We start from the raw sequence: 19,833 nt of genomic DNA, 5'->3' as shown, positions 1-19,833 counted from the left end.
TCTAAACACTATGAGTTACAGGAGAGTATCTGAATAATAAAGTAAGTTGTCAATTGGAAGAGGATCTTCCTTTCAGAAGTGGAATTCGTCTTAGCCAGCTGGTGATACTATCCGTTGAGAAACTGAGTCTTTCTTCTTTATTGACTAGGACTGTAAAGTAGAACTAAAAGTCCATGATCTGAAAGAATCTACACGTAGTGATTCAATCTCTCTTGGATGACGGTACAACTTGCTTCTCCAGTAACTGACTCAGAAACCTTATTAGTGTCTTCAACTTCTCCCTTTCTGTCACCACCCTGACACACTTCTACTCACCACCCTGAATCACACTTCTACTTTCTTTCCCATTCTTAGCTTACCTGATAAGTGTTCTTTTTCTTCCAACCTTAAATTTTTAAAATCATGTAAAATAGATTAGAGATACCAAGGGAAGATTTCATGCAAAGATGGGCTCAATAAAGGACAGAAATGGTAGAGACCTAAAAGAAGCATAAGAGATTAAGAAGAGGTGGCAAGAATACACAGAACTGTACAAGAACAGATCTTCATGACCAAGGTAATCATGATGGTGTGATCACTCACCTAGGGCCAGACATTCTGGAATGTGAAGTCAAGTGGGCCTTAGGAAGCATCAAAACAAACAAAGTTAGGGGTGGTGGTGATTCCAGTTGAGCTATTTCAAATCCTGAAAGATGATACTGTGAAAGTGCTGCACTCAATATGCCAGCAATTTTGGAAAACTCAGCAGTGGCCACAGGACTGGAAAAGTCAGTTTTCATTCCAATCCCAAAGAAAGGCAATGTCAAAAAATGATCAAACTACCGCACAATTGCACTCATCTCACACACTAGTAAATTAATGCTCAAAATTCTCCAAGCCAGGCTTCAGCAATTCGTGAACCATGAACTTCCTGATGTTCAAGCTGGTTTTAGAAAAGGCAGAGGAACCAGAGATCAATTTGCCAACATCTGCTGGATCATCGAAAAAGCAAGAGAGTTCCAGAAAAACATCTATTTCTGCTTTCTTGACTATGCCAAAGCCTTTGACTGTGTGGATCACAATAAACTGTGGAAAATTCTGAAAGAGATGGGAATACCAGACCACCTGACCTGCCTCTTGAGAAACCTGTATGCAGGTCAGGAAGCAATAGTTAGAACTGGACATGGAACAACAGACTGGTTCCAAATAGGAAAAGGAGTATGTCAAGGCTGTATATTGTCACCCTGCTTATTTAACTTATATGCAGAGTACATCATGAGAAACACTGGGCTGGAGGAAGTACAAGCTGGAATCAAGATTTCCAGGAGAAATATCAATAACCTCAGATATGCAGATGACACACCCTTATGGCAGAAAGTTAAGAAGAACTAAAGAGCTTCTTGATGAAAGTGAAAGAGGAGAGTGAAAAAGTTGGCTTAAAGCTCAACATTCAGAAAACTAAGATCATGGCATCCAGTCCCATCACTTCATGGCAAATAGATGGGGAAACAATGGAAACCATGTCAGACTTTATTTTTTGGGGCTCCAAAATCACTGCAGATGGTGACTTAAGCCATGAAATTAAAAGATGCATACTCCTTGAAAGGTAGGTTATGACCAACCTAGATAGCATATTCAAAAGCAGAGATATTACTTTGCCAACAAAGGTCCATCTAGTCAAGGCTATGGTTTTTCCAGTGGTCATATATGGATGTGAGAGTTGGACTATAAAGAAAGCTGAGTGACGAAGAACTGATGCTTTTGAACTGTGGTGTTGAAGAAGACTCTTGAGAGGTCCTTGGACTGCAAGGAGATCAAACCAGTCCATCCTAAAGGAGATCAGTCCTGGGTGTTCATTGGCAGGACTGATGTTGAAGCTGAAACTCCAATACTTTGGCCACCTGATGCGAAGAGCTGACTCATTTGAAAAGATCCTGATGCTGGGAAAGATTGAAGGCAGGAGGAGAAGGGGACAACAGAGGGTGAGATGGTTGGATGGCATCACCGATTCAATGGACATGGGTTTGGGTGGACTCCGGGAATTGGTGATGGACAGGTAGGCCTGGCATGCTGTTGTTCATGGGGTCACAAAGAGTCAGACACGACTGAGTGACTGAACTGAACTGAAAAAAGCATCAACTTTTTGTTGGTTTAAATTCCACTTAGTAGGAAATAATCACTGCTTATCTATGGTTCACAAAGCATACAGGCTGCCTTCTATACTACTGAAGTTGGGCCATCATTAGAACAACTACTTAAATTTCACACTTTAAGAGCCTAGAAATAATTCCCTGTTGAAAGTCTGTTTTGTTAGCATGAATGTAAGTCAGGTACATATGGAAAAATTTTACTAAAAATAATTGACTCATCATATTCTCTGCCCCTGCTGCCTGCCCCTCCCCAGTATCACAGTAAAGTCTCAGCCAAGATATTAAAGTTATGGCTCTGTTGATTCTTCCTCTGTGGTCATAAGGACTCTTATTTTCACACTATTACAATTTCAGGGGTTCTATATAATGCCTATATAGTGTTAAAAAGCAAGATTCTTTGACATAGACACAAATATGATTCTGTTTCAAAACAAAAGGACAAGTCAAAGGTTTCTCAGTGGCTTGAGGCACAAATGAAGAATTATGGAGGTAGATCCACTGAAATTCTACACATAACTTCTATGAGACCTCAAGTTTTCTGTGATGGCTCTTTGGCAAGCTTTGCAAAATTCTTGGCTGTTGTCAGCCCAACTGGCCCCATGTTCCAAAACTATTGCCCTGATTAGCATATCAGCAGAGAGGATAAATGAAGTTCACCAGATAAAAACAGTCTCATTCTAGTTCAGAGCATAGTTCTCCTAATCTACCAGTGGTGGGAAGCTGCTTTTTATCATGTTAAATTTTAAATGAGACTTCAATCAGGCAGATTCTTTTCTGATTGCTTTAATACCTAAGACAGTGATAGAGGATTTTTCAAAACTCTCTCTCAACAGTTTATTAAATATATTCCCAGAACTAAATGTTTCTTCTGTAATTCCAAGAGAAACAAAACATCAGTCAATATCATAACACCTCTGAAAGGAAGAGCTATAACTTCTGGTTATATCTACACAGGTTTTATTTCCTATTCCTCTAGGGATTCTGCTATAACAATGGCAAAAGAACTTAGAATAAGGTATATGTTGATAAGGCTAAAAAGAAATGGGTGAAGATATTAGTGAGTGGAACGGGTGAGAAGTTTCAACACATGTCTGAAAAATGCAAGCAGACTGAGAAGCGGTTAAAGATGTGTGTGAGTGTGTGCGTGCATGTATGTGTGTGTGCGTGCGTGCATGCGTGTACATGTGTGCACACTCTTAGTCATGTCTGACTCTTTGAGACCCCGCTGACTGTAGCCTGTCAGGCTCTTCTGTCCATGAAATTTTCCAGGCAAGAATACAATGCTGGAGTGGGTTGCATTTGTTACTCCAGTGGTCTTCTTGATCCAGGGATTGAACCCACATCTCTTGCATCTCCTGTACTGGCAGGTGGATTCTTTACTACTGTGTCACCTGGGAAGTCAGGTGGCAGAGGAATGCATAGATTAAAATGCATCCTGCATTTGAAGGAAGACAAGGATGAGTGAGAAACAGATTTGCCCCCACATAACCAAGGAGAGGCTCAAAACATGGCAATATGCAGAGTGAGATACTGAGCTAAAAATAGCTTAAAAGATTAAATTCAAAATATAGAACAATCAAGATCGCTTGCCCATTTTTTTCACTCCCAGGCAAAACAATGTCTGATGTTCATACTCAGTAATGTTGAGGGACTGTCCCTGAAGAAATGAAATCTCCTCCTAAAGGGGAAAAAACCCTCTCTATTGTTATTTACATGTCCTCCTGCAAAGTAGTCAAGTTCTTCTCTGGTTCATCTGAAAGCCAAGCATGCTGGTCAATGAGATTCATCAGGAGATTCTGACTTTAATATTGCCTCACTTAGGACCAAGCATGGTTATTTATTCACAGAAGGTCTCTCACATGAATAAAAGAGGATAAACTAGACAAGCAGAAGAAATAAATCCAGAGGACACAGAGATTTTGAAAGAGCAAAAGACTAGGTAAAAATAATTCCAACTAATGTCTTCGGAGAGCTATCATAACACATAAATAAGAACAAGATGCTATGGAAAAGCTCAAAGATTAAGAAAGAGTTGTTGAAAATTATAAAATATATAATATTCAAAAAATTGTAAACTAAAAACAACAAAAAAAGAAAGTTTAGAAGGTTATAATTAAGAAAATCTCCCAGAAAAATAAAACAACAAAATAAACCCCCACACAACAAGAAATGGAAAGTAGAGAATAAAGAATCAGTGACAAAGGATCAATCCTGGCAGCCTAACACTTGACTGAATAGGATCCAGGAAAAAGAAACCGGGTACAGTAACAAAACAAAACAAAACCAATAAACAGAAGGGAGGTAATTATCAGTGAAATAATACCAAAAAATAGAACATTTATCCTCATTAAAAGACTACATCAAGTACTCAGCACAAGGAAATACTCACACTAAAGTACACAATCGCAACACGTCTAAACATTGCAGATGAAATAACCTGAGAATCTCCACAGAAAGTGCAAAAAAAAAAAAAAAAAAAAAAGCCATGTACCAAACATATTAGAATGGCATCAGACTTCTCAAAAGCAGAACTGAGTTTTAAAAGAAAAATGCCTTCAAAAATCTAAAAGAAATGTTCAACTTCTATATTATCCATTGCATAAATCACATGTGAAAGTAGAAAAAAGGTGTTTTCAGATGTGTAAGAACTAAAAGAATTTACTCTCTTGGCACCTTTTCCTACAAAACTACTATAAAAGTAAGAGAAAGACATGGGATCTTCAAGGCATGCAACTAAATAGGAAAGCAGTAAACCAGTCGCAAGTCATGGGGCCCAGCTTTCACCCTGCTTATTTAACTTATGTGCAGAGCACATCATGAGAAACACTGGGCTGGAAGAAGCACAAGCTGGAATCAAGATTGCTGGGAGAAATATCAATAACCTCAGATTTGAAGATGATACCACCCTTATGACAGAAAGTGAAGAGAAACTAAAAAGCCTCTTGATGAAAGTGAAAGAGGAGAGTGAAAAAGTTAGCTTAAAGCTCAATATTCAGAAAACTAGGATCATGGCATCTCCCATCACTTCATGGCAAACAGATGTGAAACAGTGGAAACAGTGTCAGACTTTATTTTGGGGGGACTCCAAAATCACTGCAGATGGTGATTGTGGCCATGAAATTAAAAGACGCTTACTCCTTGGAAGGAAAGTTATGACCAACCTAGACAGCATATTGAAAAGCAGAGACAGTACTTTGCCAACAAAGGTCCGTCTAGTCAAGGCTATGGTTTTTCCTGTGGTCATGTATGGATGTGAGAGTTGGACTGTGAAGAAGGCTGAGTGCCGAAGAACTGATGCTTTTGAACTGTGGTGTTGGAGAAGACTCTTGAGAGTCCCTTGGACTGCAAGGAGGTCCAACCAGTCAATTCTTAAGGCGATCAGTCCTGGGTGTTCTTTGGAAGGAAAGATGCTAAAGCTGAAACTCCAGTACTTGGCCACCTCATGCGAAGAGTTGACTCATTGGAAAAGACTGATGCTGGGAGGGATTGAGGGCAGGAGGAGAAGAGGATGACACAGGATGAGATGGCTGGATGGCATCACCGACTCCATAGACATGAGTATGAGTGAACTCCGGGAGTTGGTGATGGATAGGGAGGCGTGGCGTGCTGCACTTCATGGGGTCTCAAAGAGTTGGACACAACTGAGTGACTGAACTGACCTGAACTGAACTGGAAAGGCATACTGCCCAGCTAGATCAGGAGGAAAGGAAACAGTAGGACTCAGTTCTCCAAGAAACAGAAGATTTGATAGAATACATGATATGAGAGGCAAATCAGGGGAGAAAGACGAGTGGGCATGTCTGATAGAGCTAATGGAATATTTACAAGGAATTAAGTACAGGGACATAGCAAATCAGGTGAGCAAAAAGAAAGATAATCATTAACTCTGGGGATAAGGGGAAGAATAAGGAAAGAACTATAATTATGAAGTATGACCTGGCTCTGAAGTAAACACCTGTATAACCATGACTGCAGCCATGAAATTAAAAGATGTTTGCTCTTGGAATAGATTTCATCTTCTCTCAGTTCCTATTTCTCCCAGCCCTGAATTCATGGGGGAATTGGTGAGCGGTGCTTTTGCACATTGTGACCAGTTTAAATGATGTGAACACTGAAACCATGACGCAAATAGGACAAAGCTGGAAGGAGTTAGATTTAATTGATAATTAGACTCCACTGAGTAAGAACTCTGTAACAGAAAGTCATTACAATCAGGATATACATAGTTCTGAAACAGGGCAGACACTCCTGAATCTGAATTTGTAATCATTCAGGTAGCAACTAGACTGAGATTTACCTGCAGTCAACTATGGAGAGAAAAAAGAAGTTTGTGCTTAAAATTACTAGAGAAGCAATGTAGCAGGGTTTTATTTATATGATTGATTTCAATGTTTATATAATAAGTATCATAACAACTGATTACACTAAAATATTACTGAGAAAGATCCTACTACTTAAGACAGGGTAAGACCTTAAACTAAACTTTTAAAATACCTTTGAAGTAATATTTTGAAATACATTAAACAAAAAGAACTAAATACTTAATCAAATGTTTAGAGTTGGGAAGTTTTTCAGAGGTAAATTAATCCAGTCTGCCCAGGAACAGATCCCATTTTAACTGGTTCTTGCTGTTTAACCACAAGAGTAGGAAACGGCAACCCATTCAGTATTCTTGCCTGGGAAATTCCATGGACAGAGGAGCCTGCTGTCCAGGGGCTGCAGAGTGGATATGACCGACAGACTGAGCAACTGAGCACACTGAGCCACAAGAACATACTGCAGTTTCCTCGCGTAACATGTAAGTAGTCTGGCCTCGGAGACTATTGAGGCTTGGGTCTCTTGTTTTCTTCCTTTTTCCCTCAAAAGGAAGTCTGCTGTGTGGCCAGTATGGTAGATGCAGCGCAACACAGCATCAAGACACCCGGTGCTAAGACGTGATCGATGACGAAACGGTTCTGTGATCCTGAGCAAACCTGCATGTGACTTGTCTCATCAGTGAGTGAGAAAAAGCCTAACTGAACTTCTCTGGGGGTGACGGGAAGATTGCAGGAAACGCTGTGTATGCGGCCTTTCAGAAAAACATATAAATACAAGGCTGACTGAAACGCATGGTAAGGAGGTCCAGACTTCCCATGTGACCACTTCCTCAGAAACCAGGTTTACGGTTTCTTAGGTTTTCTTCCTAAAGCTGTCCAATTTTATGGGTGTGTTTTCACTCGAAAAGGCCTGCAGGAAAGCACCGTGGGGCACCCTGTCCCCTCCTTCACTTAGTCGTACATCCTAGGGTTCCATCTTCACCGGTGCACATATACCTCTTCTTTATGATCAGTTTTGTTGTCTTCCATGAAAGCTGGGTTATCATTCTTGATGCAGCCCCCATTCACAGATATTTTGTGTCCCTTAGAGTCTTTCATTTTCTCTTATAGACTGTGAATTCACAAATATCTCTGTATATATGCCTAGACACTTGGGAACACCCACTTTTAAGAAATCACAGAAGACCTATGACACATTCTCTCTTTCACAGAAATTCTGTGTAAGTCTGGCATATTTTGAACTCTAGGCAAAAAATATATCTCTTTTTGAATGTGCCCTTTAAGATGATCATTTCTATCAGAACAGAGTCATGTAACATGGACCTGATAACAGGGTTGTACTTTCCTACACAAAAATGAATAAATGACTAAAAAGAGAAACATCATTCAGTCTTCACTGTTTTTAAAAGCAACTAAAGCAACGTTTGCAGGGTCTCCATAGCTCAGGAGGCATTTCGCAAATGTTTTAATGTCTCTCATTTAATATCATACTTAATGGCATCACAAATGCATGAACTCCTAGAATGAAAAGGAATCTTGACATTCTTGTAGTCCAATCACTTTTTCCAAATAGCGTCTACTTCCTAAGACTCTCTCAGTGTATCAAGGACGATCCTAAGTTGGGGCAAAGGGAAAACATAGCTAAGCATACCAAACAGGAAGTCATGCCCAAAGCAACAAGGCAGAATAGCTGGTCAAACAGATCTGAGCTTGGGGCAAACCTGTAGGTGCTGGTGTACTCGTAATCCAGAATCGCACTTGCTGTTAGCACACCACTCAGGGGATCCATTTGGAACACGTTTCCTTGGTTGCCGGAGAGAATGGAATACTCAACGAGGCCATTCGACCCACTGTCCAGGTCTGTGGCAAAAACCTGTGAGGAAGCAACTCCTCCGTTAGGTAAGCATTGAAAGTGCAGAATGGGTTAAGCCTATTTTTCAGAGCAATGCATTATGAAAGAATCACATTATCAAACACATCTTAAAGACAATGATCAAAGGAATATTAGACATGGCTGAGTTTTATATAAAAGTGAATGATGAGGTGAGAAGACTATAGATGCAAGAGTTTCCAAGTAATTTCAGTAGGAGTATAACAAGTTTTGAGTGAAATGAAACAAAACCCAGATTTAGTGCTAGCAAATTTAGATCCTAGTGATTTATTTGATGAGTGATCCAAGTACTAGTGTTGAAAATAAAACAAAAGTATTAATGGTGAAGTGTGCATCACTCTCCACAGAGATGTATTATTTAGTCTGATTTACCTTTTATTTGCAAATTAATTCTATTAGTGGATTCAAGACCTTGCATAAGAACAAGTTGACTGATAAATTGCTTTCTGTTTATTTTTATTTCCTAGGTCCCTCAGCCTTGGCCTGAGCTTCCATCTCCTTTCATTTCTTTCCTGGGTGACTACACTGATGTCCTAGCAGGCTTTTGCTTGTAACTCCCTTCCCTGTCAATCTATGCTTCACACTGCCACCAGAGTTCTCAGGTGACCCAGGGCCTCATCAGGAAGACACAACACCAGATAGATGGCACAGAAAGGCAGCATCAGACAGCTCTCCTCAAGACCATGAGGACGAGAAACATACCTACATCCAGGCAGAATAAGTCCATCATGTCCCCGAGGTCATAGACTTAAAAGAGTTACAGAGAGGAGGCCTCCCAGGACACATATCATTTAGGGTCTCCAGATGCCATCAACCCAAATGCACTGTGACCAACTTCACCAGGAAAGAAGCACAGCAAAAAGACAGTGCCCAGGTGAAGCACAGGAACAGGGATATCTCTAGGGCACAGCTTCTCTGAGCTGTTGCCAGCAAGATGCATCAGCTCTTACTTGTCTTCATCTTGGGTCCTACCAGCCAAGGTTCAAATTCCAGAGAGAGAAAGTCTCTACGAGACACACAGTCGACAGCACTCTGTGACTGGGTGGGGTCGGGTGGGTTCACCACCTGGACTGACAATCCTACCAAGACTGCTTCTGGCAGAGGAGGGGAAGTTCCTAAACGGAGTTTGTGGGGCTGCAACCAAAAGGAGGGCACTCGGCAGTGTGGGGGCAAAAAGCAAGAGCTCCAGAACCTTCGACATTCCTGTTCATCTGAACAGGACACAAGAAAATGACAGTTCTATTAATAGTTTCCCTGAAATTAAACGGTCTAAAAAACATGAAGAACAAAGTCCCTTGTATCCATCCCTGACTGAGCCTTCTCAATGTTTACATTACTGAAGCACTGGCAGGTCGGGCTGTTTCCCCTAGTGGGTGTTGCTGCTGCTAAGTCGCTTCAGTCGTGTCTGACTCTGTGGGACCCCATAGACGGCAGCCCACCAGGCTCCCCCGTCCCTGGGATTCTCCAGGCAAGAACACTGGAGTGGGTTGCCATTGCCTTCTCCAATCCTATTGGGTGTACTGGAGCTTTAAAGTTGCCTTCACCTTAATATGAGTGGCCTAGCTCTTCTGTCCAGGTCTGCATCTGTGACAAAGTGCAAGCACCAGCGCCCCGGGGAGGGAGGGCCCACTGTGACAGCAGGCCCTGCCGTGACACTGGAGGCGCCGGTCACCCCGGCTGAACAGGCACCACTGGGGTACAGATTGGAAGAGAGATGTTCTTACTCCTCGCCTTCCTCTTAAGCATCTCAGGCCTGGCTGAAGCCAGAGTAAAGGCTCAACAATTCTGGACCATGCTGGAACCTGGAGCAATTAGGCTAAATGTGCAAAAATAATGTAGGAAATCCTGGGGATCCTGGACCAAGTGAAGAGCACAGAGCTAAAACTCCAAGACAGCTGAGCCTCTGCTGGTCTTGTCTGTACCTTCAGAGGGGAAGATGGCATCTGGGCTAGGCAGGGATCAAAGAAAGGTCTGCGTGCATATCCAGGTGCATGGAAACCTAGGGGACCACCTATACCCCTGGCCCCATCTACCCCAGAGAGAGAGTCATGAGATGCTGGGTCATGGGTTATAGAGGTGAAAGGGAATGTCCCGCTCAGCCACCAACTGTCAGGAAGGGGGTTTATACACATTCTCTGTGCAGATTCCCAAGAGCCTGTAGGTGTCCTAATGCCCAGGTTCTTGAACTCAAAGCATCAGTTCAACCATGAATGGAAAGATGAAGATGTGCAGCAGTCCTGAAGCAGGGAGAGTCTAGCAAGGGTGGGTGGGTTGGGAGCTTCAGCAAGAAGACCGCCGTGTGAACAGACCCTCTCTTTCAGGCCATGGGGCTTTCTCTTGAGATGGGGCTGGGCTTGACAATAGTGGATATGTGCCTTTCATGTGAGACACCCGAAGATCCCAAGCCCAGCGGGCCTTCCCATGTGTCTGTACCTCATTCTGTGCACGTCTGGTTGCAGCTCCACTTGGGAAATGCCTGCTCACCCTTTAAGACCAAGTGCAAATGTCGGGACCTGTCTGTGTTTCCTCTTAGCGCGCACGACATTCAATATACGCTTTTCTATTATCACATTAGAAATTTATATCGTATACTTAGTCTTCTGACTTCTCCACTAAACCGTACACACTTAGAAGGTGAGCTGCTTCTTGTGCCCATCTAGACTCCCTGCTAATCTCCAACAGGGTCCCTAGAAAGAGCAGGTGGGTGCTACATGCATGTTATGCATGCTAAGATGCTCAGTTATATCCAACTCTTTGCGACCCTATGCACTGTAGCCGCCTAGACTCTTCTGTCCATGAGATTCTCCAGTCAAGGAGACTGGAGTAGGTTGCAATTTCCTACTCCAGGGGAACTTCCCTACCCAGGAACCAAATCTACATCTCCTGCATTGGCAGGGGGTTCTGAGCACAAAAAGAAGGGAGCAAGGGTAGTGAACTCAGAAACTCCAGATTTCCTTCAACCTAAGGTTCATTCCAGTACATCATATAATGCATATGCCAAGGAAACAATGACAATTTAATTAATGTCCTGGAAAAGGTCTTTAGGTATTTGGATGTACACTGATTGATAAAAATTCACACACACACACACATACACACACACACATAAAACATGTTTCTATTACCTGTACAATGTGATGATTGTAGAACTGGCCCTCAGACACTGATACTTGGTAAACACTTTGCTCAAAGTGTGGTGGATGATCGTTCAGATCTTGGATAAAGACTGCTACTTTGCTGTAGGCTTTACGCCCCCTACTTTCAGCTAAAACGATGAGTTGAACTTCTTTTCTGACTTCAAAATCAAGAAACTTGGGTTCTTTCACAGTAACTTCTCCTATTTTTATTTCCAGAGAGGAAAAAAAAAAGAAAGAATAGAAAATGATTTTATCTTTAACTGATGCTCACACACTCTCCTCTCCTTCAATGCCTCCCATTGGCTGGAACCCCCTTTCCTAGTGTCTGGGGTCATTGTGAAAAAGGGTGAGAAGAGGCAGACATTTACACAGTTCAAACATGTAGGAGGGAAAGAAACCATGAAACACCTAAGATATGAGCGCTCTGTTTTAAGTCATCCTTCTGTCTCTGTATTTAGCCCATTGCCAGGTCTTTGCAGTCAGACATCTCTGGATTCACCATCTCCCTGCTGCTGCCCTCCTCCAAGCAACCAGCATTTCCCACCTTGTCCCCTGCATTAGCCGACTTACTGGCCTCTGCACTCATCCAGTTCCCATTCTGAATTAAATAATTTCAAAAAGGCACTGTGACTATCTTTAAAGCCCTTGATTGGCTTCCACAACAATGATGATGAAGCTCAGCATTTTAGCCTCCCCAGAACCACCTGCTTCAGCCCCTCCCGCCTGAAAAATCTCATTGATCTCTTTCTCCCCTTTGCTCTCTCTGCTCTGATGCTAACACTCATACATGTTCTGCTTCTCAAACACACATTTTAGAATTTCCTTGTAGGCTTTTCCATCCATCTGGGATTGTCCCCACTTCTGTGGGTCCTCTTTCCAGCCATCACCATCACCATATCTGTCTCTAACACATGCTCCCAAAGTGCCTGCAGAGCCTTTGTTCACCTGTTTCTGCCAAATTACTCCCCTTGGTTTCTTAGAAGATTCACCAAGGTGAGCACGGTTACCTCTTACACCACCCTCTCCCCAACGCCCAGCTCAGGATCTGGCACACAGATTCACCTAATAATATCTGTTCCACCCCCAGGCAACAAGTAGAACCAGATGAGAGAAACTGTGCCTTGGGGGTTATGCCCTGCACAGGTTTGCCCCTGGATTAAGAAACTTCCTCCCCTGACATAATTTCCTTCTCAAGTTTCTACTGTTTTATTTCTTCCCCTTTACAATTAAATTTCTTACTGAATTTATTGTTATTATTACTCCATCACGATTAACTCAGCTCTCTCTGTCAGAAGTTCCATCAAATGGAATTTGCTAGAATGGGTACTGATTTGAGTTTGAGACACCTGAAACCAAGCACAAATCCTAGCCCCAGATACTTTACTTAGGTAAAGTACCTGGCTCCCCCACTACTAAGCTTGTGACCTGTAGGAAGTAACTCAGGTTCTGTCGGGCAGAAGCTCACCTTCCGTAAAACAGGGCTCTGAAGGATGGCCCCATAGCATTGCTCTGAGAGTAACTCAGTGCATGTGTGAATCTCTTTGTAGTCACACGATAGAGTCCAGTGTCCTCCCCATGTCTCTCACCCCCTCCACCATCAGATACAGATTTAATACCTACATATGCTCTGAATTTAGAAGGAGAACATTTAATAGCATGGGTTATTACAAATTTGGTCTTCTGGTGAAACAATCTGTATAGTTTCTGGAAATAGGGCCTAGAGTCACACTTCTGATCTATCTGATCCAGTTTCCCTAGAGAACCAGAGTTGACCAACAAAACTTAGGCTATCATGTACCTACCTGGGTGCTAATGGTAATCATGCATCCGTGTGTGCTTACTCACTTCAGACGTGTCTGACTCTTTGCGACCCTATGGACTGTAGCCCACCAGGCTGCTCTGACCATGGGGATTCTCCAGGCAAGAATACCTCAGTGGGTTGCCATGCCTTCATCCAAATAGTTATCATAGCCTTTTCTAAAAAGTCTAACTCTAGCACTGAACATTGTAGGAGGTATTTTCTTGCTTCTATTCTATTACTAAGAAAAAAAATACTTACATTCTATATGAAAAACTAACTACAATACCAAATTTTAAAATTCATAAATTCACTTTTATTGTCATCAGATTCAGTTACCAATTTTAGAAAGCTAAATTACTTTTACAAACCACAGTCTGATGTTACCAAAATCCCTGATAGAAAATTCAGAGTAGATTTAATGATAGACAGCTGAAGGATTATTAAGATAAATTTTTTGATGAGCTGGTAATGAAAGAAGATAGCTTTCAGAAGTCTCTGTGGAACAAGGGCTGAGCCACACCTCCAAATGAGAGAGGGGCCCCAGTTGATGTTGGTTCAAGGCTCTCATCTGGAACTCTGTCTCCACCAAACAGGGCATTCAGCCTGCTATCGTGTTCTGTTACTATTAGTAAAGAAAAATAAAATTGAAACACAACACTTAATTGCCAGTGTCACTTAGTAGAAAGTGTGCCAATCATAGTGCAGACCAAAGTGGATTTTTTTTTTTTTTAATAAAAGGGCTGTGTTTAGGCTTGATAATTGGAATTTTGCACTTGGAATGAATCTATAGTTCTAATGCTTTCCTTGCTTGGTTTTTATTTTTGGCATAATAATTGGCACATGTGGTGAAAGTTGTGCAAATAGGAAAGACAATAACCAGTCTGTGAGATGATTCAAGGCACGCATACCTACCAGATACCCAATTTGCCTTGGATGATTGATGTATATTTTTTCTTAGAGATGTCCAGGATCTACTGTCACCAAGGAGATGAAAGTACTACTGGGTTCTGTCTAATAGTAGGGGCAGAAGTCCATGCTTTCTTTTGAGTAAGAGGCTCACAAATATCAACTTTTTGCTCATTCTTACATGTTAGTGGGCCAGTTATATATTTAATAACTGGAGAATAAAATTGCAGCAATACTTTTCTTCTGATATATGGACATGCATAGCTTTTATCCAGGTTATAACGTACACATCAAAATGAGATTAAGATTTTTCAAATACTCACGCTAGATAGCATAATCCGGTTACTTCCATCAATTACAAACTGTGTACATGCATAAGCATACGCCCAAAGCAGAATGTGATAAATATTTATGTTATCCCAAAGCTTCTAAACTCTCTCCTCTAAAGCTACATCCTTGAAACACTGGAAGTTTGATCACTTTGTTTTATGTCAGTCTAGCAAATAATAGTTGGAGAAGGAAACGGCAACCCACTCCAGTGTTCTTGCCTGGAGAATCCCAGGGACGGGGGAGCCTGGTGGGCTGCCGTCTATGGGGTTGCACAGAGTCGGACATGACTGAAGTGACTTAGCTGCGGCAGCAGCAGCAAATCATAGAATGAAAACTACCATTTGTTATGTACATGCACAATGTTAGTCAAACTGCAAAATTCCTTCTGGTTTAAACAGTGAGTAGTAGATATTTTTAAGGCACAGTGACAGCAAGTTTAGCTGCAAAAGTAAACTTTGGTTTGTGACTGCGGCACAGGGCACACTCAGGCACAACTGGGCAGAAACCAGTTCTCACCAGAGAGCCATCTAATCACAACTTACCAAACCAATGACTAATACAATGATTTTCTCACACTGTACCCTGAAGAAAAGTGAATATAACACGAGAAATCAAGTTTACTGATTTACCATACATACAAGTTTTCTACTTTGGCATATGTTTTAAAATACATACATTGGTAAAGCCTACATTAAATGCCTTTTGACACAAGTTTAATGATTATGTGGCAAAGGTGGCATGGAAGATGAATTTAATATCATAATTTAAGATCCTTAGAGATATTTCTTGACAAAATTATGATAAACTATATATTGGAACAACCTGCATGATAAAAGCAACTAAAATGCTTGATAAATTGTGTGTGTGTATTAAAGTGCATGAAAAAATCCTCAAATAAAAAATTTCCACAACAATGTGTAGTCTATAGTTAACAAGCCCCCAAATCACAGAGAAGCAGGGCACCATGAATGTCAGACAGCAAATTCAGAGGTAGCAGAATAAATTTTGAAAAACTTAAATGCAGAAGTTATTGGACATATAATATGTAATATTATATTAAATATATTAAAATATATTAAAAGAAGGTTGAAAACAAGAGCAAGGAACAAGAGATTACTTATTTAAAATACCAGAAGTTGAGATAGAATTAAAGAAAACTTACAGAAATGAAAAGTGTACTTCCTTAGGCTGAAGAGAAGAGGCATATAGAAATGAAAAATATGGAAAGGGATGTAAGAGACAGTAATATGGTCCCAATATTTGTCTAACTAAAGTTCCAAAGAAAGATATAAATAAATGATATTTATATCAACAGCTGACTTATTAATACAACTGGAAACTAGAAGACATGGGTAATATCTTAAATTAAAGAGAAAATAACTGTGAGCCTGAAATTCTCAGCCAAGCAAAAATATCTCTTAAAAACAAGAACTGAATAAAGACATTTTTAAATGAACAAAATCTGGGAAAGTTCATTGCAACAGCTTCTCACTAAAGTATGTACTTCGAGTAGAAATAAAATTATTCTAAGTTAACTCTGAAATGTAAGAAAGAATACTTATTAACAGGAAAGAAAGCAGAAAACAAGCAGGTGAATCCATTTAAAAACATTAATAATGCCTAATTTGAAAGACCTAAATTTGTGGTCAAGAAAACCTTATAAATTACAAAAGCAAATATTAGGAGATCAGATCAGTCGCTCAGTCTTGTCCGACTCTTTGCAACCCCATGAATCGCAGCACGCCAGGCCTTCCTGTCCATCACCAACTCCCGGAGTTCACTCAGACTCACGTCCATCGAGTCAGTGATGCCATCCAGTCATCTCATCCTCTGTCGTCCCCTTCTCCTCCTGCCCCCAATCATTCCAGCATCAGAGTCTTTTCCAATGAGTCAACTCTTCGCATGAGGTGGCCAAAGTATTGGAGTTTCAGCTTTAGCATCATTTCTTCCAAAGAAATCCCAGGGCTGATCTCCTTCAGAATGCACTGGTTGGATCTCCTTGCAGTCCAAGGGACTCTCAAGAGTCTTCTCCAACACCACATTTCAAAAACATCAATTCTTTGGCACTCAGCCTTCTTCACAGTCCAACTCTCACATCCATACATGACCACAGGAAAAACCATAGCCTTGACTAGACGAACCTTTGTTGGCAAAGTAATGTCTCTGCTTTTGAATATGCTATCTAGGTTGGTCATAACTTTCCTTCCAAGGAGTAAGCGTCTTTTAATTTCATGGCTGTAGTCACCATCTGCAGTGATTTTGGAGCCCCCCAAAATAAAGTGTGACACTGTTTCCACTGATTCCCCATCTATTTCCCATGAAGTGGTGGGACCGGATGCCATGATCTTCGTTTTCTGAATGTTGAGCTTCAAGCCAACGTTTTCACTCTCCTCTTTCACTTTCATCAAGAGGCTTTTGAGTTCCTCTTCACTTTCTGCCATAAGGGTGGTGTCATCTGCATATCTGAGGTTATTGATATTTCTCCCGGCAATCTTGATTCCAGCTTGTGTTTCTTCCAGTCCAGCATTTCTCATGATGTACTATGCATATAAGTTAAATAAACAGGGTGACAATATACAACCTTGACGAACTCCTTTTCCTATTTGGAACCAGTCTGTTGTTCCATATCGAGTTATAACTGTTGCTTCCTGACCTGCATACAAATTTCTCAAGAGGCAGGTCAGGTAGTCTGGAATTTCCATCTCTTGAAGAATTTTCCACAGTTTATTGTGATCCACACAGTCAAAGGCTTTGACATAGTCAATAAAGCAGAAATAGATGTTTTTCTGGAACTCTCTTGCTTTTTCCATGATCCAGCAGATGTTGGCAATTTGATCTCTGGTTCCTCTGCCTTTTCTAAAACCAGCTTGTACATCAGGAAGTTCACGGTTCACATATTGCTGAAGCCTGGCTTGGAGAATTTTGAGCATTACTTTATTAGCATGTGAGATGAGTGCAATTGTGCAGTAGTTTGAGCATTCTTTGGCATTGCCTTTCTTTGAGATTGGAATGAAAACTGACCTTTTCCAGTCCTGTGGCCACTGCTGTGTTTTCCAAATTTGCTGGCATATTGAGTGCAACACTTTCACAGCATCATCTTTCAGGATTTGAAAGAGCTCAACTGGAATTCCATCACCTCCACTAGCTTTGTTCGTAGTGATGCTTTCTAAGGCCCACTTGACTTCACATTCCAGGATGTCTGCCTCTAGGTCAGTGATCACACCATCATGATTATCTGGGTCATAAAGATCTTTTTTGTACAGTTCTTCTGTGTATTCTTGCCATCTCTTCTTAATATCTTCTGCTTCTGTTAGGTCCATACCATTTCTGTCCTTTATCGAGCTCATCTTTGCATGAAATGTTCCTTTGGTATCTCTGATTTTCTTGAAGAGATCCCTAGTCTTTCCCATTCTGTTGTTTTCCTCTATTTCTTTGTATTGATCGCTGAAGAAGCCTTTCTTATCTCTTCTTGCTATTCTTTGGAACTCTGCATTCAGATGTTTATGTCTTTCCTTTTCTCCTTTGCTTTTCACTTCTCTTCTTTTCACAGCTATTTGTAAGGCCTCCCCAGACAGCCGTTTTGCTTTTTTGCATTTTTTTTCTATGGGAATGGTCTTGATCCCTGTCTCCTGTACAATGTCACGAACCTCTGTCCATAGTTCATCAGGCACTCTATCTAAGATTTCTAAATCTCAGGTATTGTTTAAAAGCTAGATATTGATTAATGTTAGACTTTAACTGGGGCTTCCCTGATGGTTGAGCAGTAAAGAATCCACCTTCAATGCAGGAGACACAGGAGATTTAAGTTTGATTCCTGGGTCAGAAAGATCCTCTGGAGGAGGAAATGGTAACCCAGTCCAATATTCTTCCCTGGAAAATCCTATGGACAGAGGGGTGTGGCAAATTATAGTCCAAAGGGTTGCAAAGAGTTGAACATGACTGAGCAACTGAGCATGCACACAGGCTTTAATTATGCCTGTGAAAATAGCTAGGATAACCAATAAAAGTGGAGAAGGCAATGGCACCCCACTCCAGTACTTTTGCCTAGAAAATCCCATGGATGGAGGAGCCTGGTAGGCTGCAGTCCATGGGGTCTCTAAGAGTCGGGCACGACTGAGCAACTTCACTTTCACTTTTACTTTCATGCATTGGAGAAGGAAATGGCAACCCACTCCAGTATTCTTGCCTGGAGAATCCCAGGGATGGGGGAGCCTGGTGGGCTGCCGTCTATGGGGTCACACAGAGTCGGAAATGACTGAAGCAACTTAGCAGCAGCAGCAACCAATAAAAGAAGAGAAAAAACTACATAACTTCCAACAAACGTGGGGAAATTGTCATTTTCAGATGACTGTATATGTCAAATGTACAGAAAAATAGCAGAATCAGTAAGAGTTTACAAGTTTTCTAGACATGAAATCAAAATATAAAAGCTAATTTCAAGTAAATAAACCTACACCACCAGAAAAAGGCTTATTTCATTTACCTCAGCAAGAAAAAGTATAAAATATTTAGGCTAAATTTAGCAAGACATATGCTGCAGAAAAATAATGCTATTAAAATTAGTAAAGAAAAAAATGGTGTGAATTTCCATATCAATCTTGGATTAGAAGATAATACTGTAAAGATACACATTTTTCCCCAAACTAATATGTTGTTGCTGTTGTTCAGTCACTAAGTCATGTCCAGCTCTTTGCAACCCCATGACTGCAGCATGCCAGGTTCCTTTGTCCTACATTATCTCTTGGAGTTTGCACAAATTCCTGTCCATTGAGTCGGTAATGCTGTTTTGATCATCTCATCCTCTGCCACCCCTTTTTCCTTTTGCCTTCAGTCTTTCCCAGTATCAGGGTTTTTGCCAATGAATCGGTTCTTTGCATCAGGTGGCCAAAGTATTGGAGCTTCAGTGTCAGTTCTTCCAATGAATATTCAGGGATGATTTCCTTAGGATTGACTCGTTTGATCTTCTTCCAGTCCAAGGGACTCTAAAGAGTATTCTACAGCAACACAATTTGAAAGCATCAATTCTTTTGTGCTCACCCTTGTTTATGATCCAACTCTCACATCTGTACATGACTACTGGAAAAATCATAACTTTGACTATACAGGCCTTTGTCAGCAAAGTGATGTCTCTGCTTTTTAACATGCTATCTAGTTTTCTCATAGCTATCCTTCCAGGGATAACTTTTATCCTTGTCTTTTAATTTCATGGCTTCAGTCACTGTCTGCAGTGATTTTGGAGCCCAAGAAAGTAAAATCTGTCACTGTTTCCACTTTTTCTTTTCTTTTGTCATGAAGTAATGGGACCAGATGCCATGATCTTTAT

General features: G+C 41.0%; 1 protein-coding gene across 1 annotated transcript in view; it reads right to left on the bottom strand.

Moving 5' to 3' along the window:
* LOC539323 (protocadherin-23) overlaps positions 1-19,833 on the bottom strand; it is a gene marked incomplete at its 5' end in the record, with an annotated part of 135,956 nt that overhangs the window by 14,303 nt on the left and 101,820 nt on the right. Inside the window, 2 exons of the mRNA XM_059876472.1 lie at positions 8,167-8,318; positions 11,462-11,673. Coding sequence (XP_059732455.1) covers positions 8,167-8,318; positions 11,462-11,673 — 364 coding nt within the window. The remainder of the gene's footprint in view (positions 1-8,166; positions 8,319-11,461; positions 11,674-19,833) is intronic.

Source organism: Bos taurus, chromosome 17 (genome assembly GCF_002263795.3).
Source record: "Bos taurus isolate L1 Dominette 01449 registration number 42190680 breed Hereford chromosome 17, ARS-UCD2.0, whole genome shotgun sequence".
NCBI classification, from domain to species: Eukaryota; Metazoa; Chordata; class Mammalia; order Artiodactyla; family Bovidae; genus Bos; species Bos taurus.
The sequence above is the reverse complement of the archived record's forward strand: the minus strand, read 5'-3'. Positions and strand labels throughout refer to the sequence as shown.